At 42.1% G+C, this 12,464-nt stretch overlaps 1 protein-coding gene across 8 annotated transcripts in view; it reads left to right on the forward strand.

Annotated features, from left to right (window-relative positions):
* Positions 1-12,464, forward strand: part of bahcc1b (BAH domain and coiled-coil containing 1b) — a 244,742-nt gene that overhangs the window by 135,258 nt on the left and 97,020 nt on the right. For 7 of the 8 annotated variants that reach the window (XM_072558583.1, XM_072558582.1, XM_072558584.1 and 4 more), the window contains 3 exons: positions 3,526-3,722; positions 4,427-4,563; positions 7,822-7,953. In XM_072558583.1, coding sequence (XP_072414684.1) covers positions 3,526-3,722; positions 4,427-4,563; positions 7,822-7,953 — 466 coding nt within the window. The remainder of the gene's footprint in view (positions 1-3,525; positions 3,723-4,426; positions 4,564-7,821; positions 7,954-12,464) is intronic. The other variant, XM_072558587.1, reaches the window with a different exon arrangement.

Below are 12,464 nucleotides of genomic sequence, written 5' to 3' on the forward strand. Positions count from 1 at the left end.
TTGGGTGATTCTGGCCACTGTATACAATCAGATGAAAGGAGTGGAACTTTCTGCTCCTTCTAGGCACTGCCAGGCAATGAGCCAACACCTTCGATTAGATACTGAAAATTCACTTGCTGCTGGCTATGATATTGATGGAGCTGGCAGTGAATCATACTGTTCCTTTCATTCTGGTTCTATTGATCCGGCCAGGCTGGTGGAAGCAAGTTTGGAGAGATCCTTTCTGCGTCAGATGACCATGAAGAACTTATTAAAGTGTGAAATCAGAAATGTCAACCTGAATAACCCATTCACCAATGGTTCCATGCTTCCATTCCCACTGCCACTGACCAGCAATGCACTCGTTTGGGCAAAAAGCAGAATTAAAGTTGCAACCAAGTAAATGTTCAAACAAATTTCTCACCGAAGTAATGCTATATTACATCTAAGTCTTATATCATTCTACTGAAGTCCCTTAGTACCTGTCTTCTTTGTCTGACTTCATTCTTCTCTGCAGTGCTGTCTTAATTTCTTTTATTTATATTATTAGATTACTTACAGTGTGGAAACAGGTCCTTCGGCCCAACAAGTCCACACCCGCCGAAGCGCAACCCACCCATACCCCTACATCTACCACTTACCTAACAATACGGGCAATTTAGCATGGCCAATTCACCTGACCTGCACATCTTTGGACTGTGTGAGGAAACCGGAGCACCCGGAGGAAACCCACGCAGACACAGGGAGAATGTGCAAACTCCACACAGAGAGTCGCCTGAGGCGGGAATTGAACCCGGGTCTCTGGCGCTGTGAGGCAGCAGTGCTAACCACTGTGCCACCGTGCTGCCCAAGTGCTGTCTTAGTAGCTGCAGCATAGCAAGTGGGAGGCAGCTGACGGTCATTGGGGGAGAATGAATAGTCTTCTAGTCGATGACCTTGAGCAGTTCTGGACCTAGAGGGCCTATATGAGGACTGCAATGTCTCAGCCTGGGTGACAGTTGGCTGGGCTGTGATGGATGTTTGCATCCTGAGAGAGGAGAGGACAGCAGGCTCCTCAGGGCCAATGTCTCTCCCCCTATCCCAGGGCAGTGCCTCAGCAATCTAATTACCCAGAGGGCAGATTGCTGCATCATTGTGACATGTATCAAGCTCCTTTGCATTCTGTAATCAACAGTTTTGCATTCTGTGCCTCCACTGCAGCACTCCAATGTTTACCGGCTGATGCACATGTTGCAACATAAACCACCAGCCCTCTGCCTTATGGCAGGTTCCTTAAGTGTGCAAGTGGAATTGGCCCCCAGTTTCATGCTGAAAATGGTGAGCTCCAAGCTCTGCATGAAGAACATGAAGACAGACTAAATTGGTGAGGACTACATTCATTGCAGCTTAGAAAGTTGAGTGGGGATCTCATAGAAACCTATAAAATTCTAGCAGCACCACACACAGTAAATGCAGGAAGGGTGTTCCCAATGATCAGGGAGTCCAGAACCAAGGTCACAGTCTAAGGAAAGGGTGAGCCATTTAGGACTAAGATGAGAAGGAATTGCTTTACCCAGAAAATGGTGGGCCTGTGGAATTCTCTGCCACAGAAAATGGTTGAGATCAAAATGTTGAATGTTTTCAAGAAGAAGTCAAATATAATTCTTAGGGCTAAAGGGATGGGCAAAAGTGGGAACAGTGTGTTGAATTGGATAATCAGTTATGATCATATTAAATGGTATAGCAAGCTTGAGGACCCAATGGCCTACTCCTACTCCTGTTGCCTACATTTCCATGAATGTGGGATGAGGATGAGGGTAAGATATGAGAAGAAGGATTAGGTATGAGGATACCATCATCTTCAATGGATTTAGCCCTGCCTCTGACCATGGGCCTCAGCGATAGGTGTTTTAGTGTTGACAGCACCATCTCCTTCAATCGAGTTGACAATGCATACATCCCATTAGAATTGCTGTTTCTTTTGCTTATGTAGTATTTGACCTGCAAGAAAGAAGGAAATGTGTGAGTGAGAATCACTCGATGTGTTTAGATGATGTGAATGTCACAGTCGAATAGCTGGCAGTGTATACAGCTTTGAGATTGAGTTTGAAGTAATATGAAGTATATGAGGACGAGGTTAAATATACAGAGATTATGTATGAGTATTGACTGAAGGAGATTATAGATGAGTGGTAGGGATGTGGTGATCTATAAACCAAGGACCCCCCCCCCAGGCACATGCTCAAAATGTGGTGTGGTGATTAAACAGTTCGTAAGGTAGGTGGTACAGTTGGTAAGCAATAGCATTTGAAGATGAATTCACTGATCTTGACCCATTGTGTGAGGTCATTAAACTTTCAATGCCACTGTATCTAGGTCAGTCAGAGCTTGGCTGCTGACATTCATCCGTCGAGAGTGTGGTATTGGAAAAGCACAGCTGGTCAGGCAGCATCTGAGGAGCAGGAATCCTGATGAAGGGCTTATGTCTGAAACATCAATTCTCCGCTCTTCGGATGCTGCCTGACCGGCTGTGCTTTTCCAGCGTCACACGCTTGATTCTGATCTCCAACATCTGCAGTCCTCACTTTCTCCCTGCAGACATTCATCCCCATAGTTAACTGCTCTCCTTCCTGCTCTCACTGTGTTTTGATCTTGTGTACAGATACATAATGCCTCCTACTTCCAAGCTTCTCCATGTTTTGCTGTTCTTCATCATTTCCCTGCACCAATTCACATCTTTCTGGCTGCCAGTATCTGGCCTAGCCACACTGCACCTCGCCGTTCAAGGTTACAAGTTAACTTTAGGCAGTGCTAGGAAGTTATAATCTTAGACCCCTGCTAATTCGTACAGCAGTCCCTCAATTGAATAGGCAACGCAGTCAGTTGAATAGGCGTGGGTTAGTTGCACATCACAATCTCTGTGCCCATTTTTGGAGCTATCCATTTGGCTGCTTTGGTGTTTTGCATGTGGCTCATGTCTGGTGAAACGTAGCCAAGTTATGAAATAGGTGAAAAAGTGTGCTTGAGGATAAGGGCTTGGGTGGAGAATCCTGAAGATGCTGGCATTACACCATGTAGGCTAGAAGCAAAGATGTGGTGACCTGTTTTTAAAATTGAGATGGAAATCATCCCATTAATGATAATACTGCAGCCTATGTTATGACATTTTCTTGCCCATTGATGTAGCTTTGAATTGCAACAAATTATATTTGCCTTTGATTCTTCTAAGCTTGTCCATTAATTTTCCAAAATAGCTTTTCCCTCTGAATATTTATTCTTCTTCTTGCAGTTTCCTAATAATAGCAATGGGAAAATAATAAACTGCAAAAATAAGTCAATGGAAAACTAGTATAAATTAGAAGGAATTAGGAAGGAACAGCTCTAAGTAATTAGGCAGTAAAAGAGAGTGATGGTGAAACTTTGTGGCTGGTTCTGTTTTTGTGCATATTGAAAGAGAGAGAGAGCTTAACCTAGAACTGGAGAGCAGTGGGCTTGTATTGTGAAAGATAGTGTACAAGACAATGCATTAGTGCTAATGAAGTATGGAAATATATCTTTTCTCAACAGGGGAAGATGAGGCTATACTTACTCATGACCTCCAGCGCCTGGCAACTATTGCTGCTGCCCGTTCATTGGTGGAGGCAGTACCACTTGAAATGGATGATCCCCAAACTGACTTAGGGTCAAGCAGATCTTATGTAGTGCGGATCCCAAGGGTGCTGAATCTACGGCGGAAGTACTCATGGAGTCCAAAGGCAGAGACGGTGAGTTAATTGGTGGGGTTGGTAAAATTTGTTCTCAGTTTCACTGTGTTACACTCTGCTCCTCTGGAAAAGATCACATGAAGAATAGTGCTATCTTCGGTAGGGCCTCGCTAATGTCACTCGTCTGACTCCTTCTGCACGAGCCTAGACCATCTCACTGCAGAAGGCACCAAGTTCAACAAATTCTGTGCTAATCTTTCCAAAGCTTAACGTGCAGTAGCAACCCTCACAAATGCTCGGGTCTTTGGCCATTTGCCTAATTCTTGATGTGTAGAGCCCTCTTGAACTTAGCAGGAGCTTAAAGTTAAAAAATGAGCCAAGGAAAGTCTCCAAATTCTGTCGGTTGACATATCACATTTTTCTGACAATTGATTGAAATACTAATCTATATCTAGCTTCAGTGTCAAAACAACTATGAAGAGAGGATTTAAGCGAAAGCAGTGTTACTGTAATTTATTTATTATTTGTATGTTACGTTCATGGCTAAAGTGGGACACTTATAGAAGATATTCTTAAAGTTGGGTTAAGAAATGACAAAGAGGGAAAGCCACAGGGGCAAGATGACATTTGTTTTCATTTATATAATGTGCATTGGGGTGCAGTCAATATAAGAGTAGCATACCAGTAATGACCATAAATGATTATAAATTGCGAGGATAACCCTTCTACGGTTGACTGTTTTATATTGATTCTTTGTGATCAAGGTTTGTCCTCTAAAGGTTGCAATTGATGGAATGGACACACAGGAGCTGGAAATGAGAATGAAACTAGCTGAACTACAGCGTCGCTACAAGGAAAAGCAACGAGAACTGGCCAAACTACAAAGGAGACATGATCATGAGTGGGTACCATCTCATATCACCCCTTTAGAACTGCAATTAGCAACACAGTTCAGATAGAGTCAAAGAGAGGTACAGCACAGAAACAGACCCTTCAGCCCAACTCGTCCATGCCAACCAGATGTTCAAAATAAATCTCGTCCCATTTGCCAACATTTGGCCTATATCCCTCTAAACTTTCCCATTCATATACTCATCCAGATTCTGTAATTGTACTAGTCTCAACCACTTCCTGTGGCAGATCATTTCATACACGCACCACCCTCTGCTTAAAAAGGTTGCCCCTTAGATTCCTTTTACATCTTTCCCCTCTCACTTTAAACCTATGCCCTCTAATTTGGGACTCCTCCACAGCAAAGAAAAGACTTTGCCTATTTATCCTATCCATGCCCCTCATGATCTTTTAAAGCTCTATAAGGTCACCCTCAGCCTCCGATGCTCCAGGGAATACAGCCCCAGCCTGTTCAGCCTCTCCCTATAATTCAAACCCTCCACTCCTGGCAATATCCTTGGATATCTTTTCTGAACCCTTTCAAGTTTCACAACATCCTTCCTGTAGTGGGGAAACCAGAAATGCATGCAGTATTCCAAAACTGGCCTAACCAATGCCCTATGCAGCTACAATTTGACCTCCCAACAAATATCCACAATGCACTGACCAAACATATCAAATAACTTCTTCACTATCCTGTCTATCTGTGACTCTACTTTCAAGGAACTATGAATCTGCACTCCAAGATCTCTTTGTTCAGCAACACTCCCTTGGACCTTACCATTAAGTATATAAGACCAGCTAAGATTTGCTTTCCCAAAATGCATCACCTCACATTTATCTAAATTAAACTCCATCTCCACTCCTCAGCCCATTAGCCCATCTGATCAACATCCCGTTGTAATCTGAGGTAACCTTCTTCACTGTCCACTACACCTCCAACTTTGGTGTCATCTGCAAACTTACTAACCATACCTCCTATGTTCACATCCAAATCTTTTATATAAATAGGATAAAACATTATTCCAGGCAAAAAACATTCCACACTTTGAGTGTTTTGATGCAGTATTTTAAGAATAAGATACAATTTAGATCAGATTTGTTCTACTAAACAGTATTCTCCCATTGTTAACTCAAGTATTATTTTTGAGGAGAAAGTGAGGACTGCAGATGCTGGAGATCAGAGCTGAAAATGTGTTGCTGGAAAAGCGCAGAAGGTCAGGCAGCATCCAAGGAGCAGGAGAATCGACGTTTCGAGCATGAACCCTACTTCAGGAATCCTTTCGATTTCGAGGACTCTTTCGAGGCAGATTCCTGAAGAAGGGCTCATGCCCGAAACGTCGATTCTCCTGCTCCTTGGATGCTGCCTGACCTGCTGCGCTTTTCCAGCAACACATTTTCAGCTCAAGTATTATTTTCTCAACTTCCTTGCTTCAAATTAGTTGATTTTCTCTCCTCACCTTCTGCACCTCTATGTTCCTTTCTTGTTACTCCCATTCTGGACACTTGAATAGGTCGCACCACTGGCTCCTACATAACTTCACTCAGTGATTAGCCAGCTCCAGGTGGATTTGCATTGTGCCAAGCTACGGCTCACAGCTTAGTCTACAACAACAGCATAGCTAAGGCTCTGATCCAGCAAGTGCAATTCATTCACCTTCACATAAAGGTACAAGAGTTCGCTGAGACTGTGGGATGTGGGGTTGCTTCAGCCTAAAAATGTTGAAAGCAATAGGGTGGAATTATCAAAGTAGCCACATCAAGTAAGCTGTGAGAAATGTGCAATCCTTGCTAGTATTATACAAAACACAGTGTCATAAGGTGGCTTTGTAAAAAGTCCTTAATAGAAATGCTGATCTTGGAACTTTATCAAATTGTTTATGGAATATTCAAGCATTCCTGTTAAGGAAGCTCTAATTCAGGGAGTGATTGCATGATGCAGAGGCCATCTGATTGAGCAAATCCAAAAGCTGTGTTGAATGAGCTGGTTTCTGGTAGTAGCAGTGGGTTATTATAAATTTGCCTTAGTGCGCTAGAGCAATAGGGGGAGGTTGCTCAGCCAGGAATCCATCTTTTGATCATTATTCCAAAAATGGACACCCATGCCAGCTGGATCAGATCCTTGACAGCACATTAGGGATTAATGTCACTTCATGTTCATGCAGAAAAAGATCCATGACACCCAGAAATTTCTAGGAGGATATCATTTCATGTCAGGAGGGGAAAGCTCAGGAGAACGCTTGCACCATGCTGACATACGACAATGTTAGACAGTCCCACATGATTCTGACGCCCTGAGCAACACTATATATATAATATATATTATATATACTCAGCATTCTTTCCCAATTTTCTCCTAAAGCCAGTAATTCCTGCTGACTATGGTTCTATAGATAATGATCATCTTCCAATACCCTAACTTACTTTATATATGAAACTATGTTAGTGCAGTTGTAAATGTTTCACTAGTTCTTTCAGAGAATGACATTCAGTCATGTTGTATTATTTTCTTCTTTTCATAGCCTGTCTAATAATAATCACAGAAAATTGACATTTCATCATATTTTGTGATAAACATCTTAGGTTTGTTACTTAAATTGCCAATGACCTTCCAACTGTTGGGGATGGGTGCATTTCGCCTTGTCGTAATTTGAGTGTTTGTGATCAGTTGCAGTATAACGTTAGTGGAAAATTGCTGGCTCATTGCATGACGTCAAAGTCTGACTTTTACTTCATTTGCCAGTTATATTTCTTGAGATGATTGCCCTTGAAGCGGAAAATGTGCTTGAAATGTGAATATTATCAAATTAAATTGTAGTTTTGAATTGCAGTAAGGGAGAAAAGGATTGGGATAAAGACATTATTTTGTGCCTGTCAAAGTGTACCTTATGGCAGACTTCCCACATAGTTGAGGACTTGTTCGATCCAAGGACAATGTTTCTTTCGTAACTTGCCTACTTTATTCAGGAGAATTTCTTCAGATTTCCTATCATCAACCAACTAAAACACAACAAAACAATGAGATACTTTCATCTCGTGGTACAAAGAGTTGACACAATTCAACTCAGCTTATAATTCCTTTTCCGAGTCAATTTTGTTCCCACATCATTTACACTGGCCCAGACAGTCTCAGCTACTAGTTGGAGGATACTTGGCAGTTGACAATAGGCTATAAAAGGGAATAATGAAGAGACATAAAGATGAAAACACAAGGTGAAATTCTGGCAATGACAAGGGTTGATAGCTCTATTTGCATCCCAATTTATAGGAGAGATGAAAACTCAAGAAGTCCAGCAAGGAGAGGACCTGGGCGACCAAGGAAACGCAAACATCTTTCCACTGTTCTTTCGTCTCTTGGACAGCTTAGTGAACTGGAGAAATGTGACAGCAAAAAAGCTAAGTAAGTGGTTCTTTCTTGTTTTAAGACTCCTGTTCCATGGTATATTTAGAACAGTGTTGTGGTTCTGTTCGCTGAGCTGGGAATTTGTGTTGCAGACGTTTCGTCCCTTGTCTAGGTGACATCCTCAGTGCTTGGGAGCCTCCTGTGAAGTGCTTCTGTGCTGTTTCCTCCGGCATTTATAGTGATTTGTATCTGCCGCTTCCGGTTGTCAGTTCCAGCTGTCCACTGCAGTGGCCGGTTTATTGGGTCCAGGTCGATGTATTTGTTGATGGAATCTGTGGATGGTGTCATGCCTCTAGGAATTCCCTGGCTGTTCTCTGTTTAGCTTGTACTATAATTGTAGTGTTGTCCCAGTCGAACTCATTTTGATGTCATCTGCGTGATTTGCTACCAAGGATAGCTGGTCGTGTCATTTCGTGGCTAGTTGTTGTTCATGGAAAAAGGTATACATGAGGTATACACCACAATGGTATACAGGAAAACACACACACAGATCAAGTCCTGAACTACAAAAGCAACCACCACAACACACACAAAAGAAGTTACATCAAGACACTGTTCAAAAGGGCCACAACACACTGCAGCACACCAGAACTGCAAAAAGAGGAAGAAGAACACCTCTACAATATATTCGCCAAAAACAGATACCCGTGCAATTTCATCAACAGATGCCTAAGGGAAAGACAACGGAACGAGGACATGCTGCAACCCAAAGACTAGCCACTTTACCATACATCAAGGACATTTCTGAACTGACAGCCAGACTATTATGACCACTAGGACTCATAACAGCACACAAACCAACAGCCACTCTCGGACAATAACTCACCAGGATAAAGGAACCAATACCCAGCATGAGCAAAACCAACGTAGTGTACAAAATCCCATGCAAGGACTATATAAAACACTACATAGGACAAACAGGAAGACAGCTAACGATCAGTATCCATGAACAGCAACTAGCCACGAAATGACACGACTTGCTATCCTTAGTAGCAAATCATGCAGATGACAGGCAACATGAGTTCGACTGGGACAACACTACAATTATAGTACAAGCCAAACAGAGAACAGTCAGGGAATTCCTAGAGGCATGGCACTCATCTACAGATTCTATCAACAAACACATCGACCTGGACCCAATATACCGGCCACTGCAGTGGAAGCTGGAACTGACAACCGGAAGCGGCAGAGACAAACCACTATAAATGCCAGAGGAAACAACACAGAAGCACTTCACAGGAGGCTCCCAAGCACTGAGGATGTCACCTAGACAGGGGACGAAAGGTCTGCAACACAAATTCCCAGCTCAGCGAACAAAACCACAACAACGAGCAGCCGAGCTACAAATCTTCTCACAAACTTGAATTTAGAACAATGTCAAGTACAGGTGAAATTCTGGCCTTCAATGGCTTGAGATATGGCACCATGGTAGCACACTCAGTCTGAGTCAGAAAATTGTGATTACATGTCCCACTTGAGCATAAGGATCAAAATTGATACTCCAGTACAATACTGATGGAATGCTGCATAATTGAGGGTGTCATCTTTCAGATGAGGCATTAAATTTATATGCCAAATGTCCTCTCGCATAAATGAAAAACTCCACGGGATTATTTCAAGGAGGACTAGGGAGTTATTTTCAGTTTCCTGAATGAAAGATGTTCCACAATCAACATGATGAAAGCAGATTATCTGGGTAGCATCCCATTGTTTTTTGTGTGAGCTTGATGTGTGTAAATTGGCAGGTATGTTTTTTAAATTACATGGAAGGTACGTCAAAAGTGTTTAATTGGGTGTAAAGTGTTGTGTGATGTCATGTGGTCATGAAAGGTACCATATAAATACAAGGTATGCTCTTTTTCCTCATTCAGACTAGATTTGGGGAAATATTCTAAAAGGAACTTGCATGAAAATTAAGAAACATAAATACTCTGTTATACTGCTACAATATTTTGATGTTAAATCAGCAACAGTTGCATTTGTAGAAGATAACTGCTTGAAACTGGACTTCAGTGAAACACAGAATTGAGAAAATCGGAACTAAGACCATGCAAATGCTGATTTCTAATTCGGACAGTTTAAACTCCTTCCAATCCAAGCACAATAAATATATCTGAAGTATTTCAGCAAAATATTCAAGCCGTGTAGCTCACCAATTATTACACATGGGGGGAGTCAATGACAAGCTGCTTTGGGCTTGTCTTACCATAGAATCAGCACTAATGTTGGAGGTGCATGCTACAAGCAGATTTGCTGGCTGGGCCATGACTCGTATATATTCAGATGCTGCCTGACCTGCTGTGCTTTTCCAGCACCACTCTAATCTAGACTCTGGTTTCCTGCATCTGCAGTCCTCACTTTTGCTTCGTATATGTTGCCAACATACCATCAGATACTGAAACACAGATGCAATGTACATTTAATTGACAAAAGAGGAATTTGCTTTAGGCCAAGTCAGGTAGAATTTGTACAGCTTTTGAACACAGTTAAGTTGCATTGCTCTGATATGTTACCTTTTCCTGAACTATTATTAATTTAGAAAGCAAGCTGAAAAAGTCTGTAGCTAACGATCTCATTAACATACTAATTTAAATATTTTATATCATTTATATTTTCTTTGCATCTTACAATGTGAGTATGGTTTTCAGGATATTACGTTCAATCCATTATTCCCCATACAAAAGATTCCAACTGCTTATTCCAAATTTCATCTTAGCTTGTCCCTCCTCCACTCTAAAGTCCTAATTGTTTCTTAATCCATTCTGGGGTTTTTGTCTCCACCTTTGCATCCTGCATTGATCACAGCTTGCTTCATAAAGATCTTCCAAGCAACATTCTCAGAATTGGCTTTTACTAAAAGGTCAAGTCACTATAGTCCCACTCCCTCAGTAGAGAGAAACACCTGCTGGCAAATTTAACCTGAGGGGCACCATGCCTCAGACAAGGGGCAAGGTTAAGAAAGCAGGACATTCATGGTGAGCTTGTCGAGTATGGGAATTAAATTCATGCTATTAGTGTTGAGCTATATTGCAAGCCAGCTGTCCAGCCAACTGAGCTAATCAATCCCCAACTAGTTTGTGCCCGTCCTGTTCTCCTGGTTTGAAATAACATTCAACATCAATCTTTTCTATCCCATTTACTAGCTTGTATATTTCTGTAGGATCAGATTTCTATCCACTTCCTTTCTTCATTCCATCCCTTCCCAATGTTTGGATACAGTCATAGAGTCAAAAGTCCTGCAGCATGGGGCAGGGCCTTTGGCCCAAATTGGTCCATGCCGACCAAAATATCCATCAACGCTAGCACCATTTCCCTGCACTTGGCCCAAGTCCTTCTAAACCTTTCCTATCCATGTATTTGCCCAAATGCTTTTTAAATGTTGTTAATGTACCTGCCTCAACCACTTCTACTGACATTTCTTATACATACCACCCTCTGTGTAAATGCATTGCCCCTCAGATTCCTTTTTATTCTTTTCCCCCTAACCTAAATTGATACCCTCTAGTTCTCGACTCCCCAACCCTGGGAAACAAAGACTGAGTGCATTCATCCTATTCATGCCTCATGATCTTATACACGTCTATAAGATCCCCCCCTCAGTCTCCTATGCTCTGAAGAAAAATGTCCTAGCTTGTCCAACCTCTCCCTATAACTCAGACCTTGTACATCCTTGTAAATATCTTCTGCACACTTTCCAGTTTAATAACATCCTTCCTATAGCAAGGTGACCAAAACTGAACACAATACTCCAGGTATGGCCTCACCAACATCCTGTACAACTGCAACATCACTTCCCAACTTCCATACTCAGTGCCCTGACTGATGATGGCCAGTGTGCTCAAAGCCTTCTTCACTGCCCTGTGTACCTATGACTCCATTTTCAGAGAACCATGCATCTGAACTCCAAGGTCCCTCTGTTCCATTACACTCCTTACGACCCTATCATACACCATGAAACCCCTACCTTGATTTGTCTTTCCAAAATGCAAGACCTCACATTTATCTATATTAAACTCCATTTGCCATTTCTCAGCCCACTTCCCCAGCTGATCAATGTCCTGTTGCAATTTCGGATAACCTTCCTCACTGACCATGATACCTCCTATTTTAGTATCATCTGCAAACTTACTAATCATGCCTTGTATATTCTCATACAAATCATTGATGTAGGTAACTAACAGCAATGGGCCCCGTACCGATCCCTGAAGGACTCCCCTAGTCACAGGCCTCCAGTTCGACAAACGTCCTTCCACTATTACCCTCTGCGTCCTACTATCAAGCCAATTGTGTATCTAATTTGCCAGCCCTCACTGGATTCCATGCAATCTAATCTTCCAGAGCAGCCTACTGTGTGGAACCTTATCAAAGGCCTTACTGAAATCCATATAGACTATGTCTATCACCCTGCTCTCGTCAAACTTCCTAGTCACTTCATCAAAGAAATCTAAGTAATTTGTGAGGCCTGATCTCCCATGCTCAAAGCTATGCTGACTATTCCTAATCAAACC

Source organism: Chiloscyllium punctatum, chromosome 39, assembly GCF_047496795.1.
Source record: "Chiloscyllium punctatum isolate Juve2018m chromosome 39, sChiPun1.3, whole genome shotgun sequence".
Lineage (NCBI taxonomy): Eukaryota > Metazoa > Chordata > Chondrichthyes > Orectolobiformes > Hemiscylliidae > Chiloscyllium > Chiloscyllium punctatum.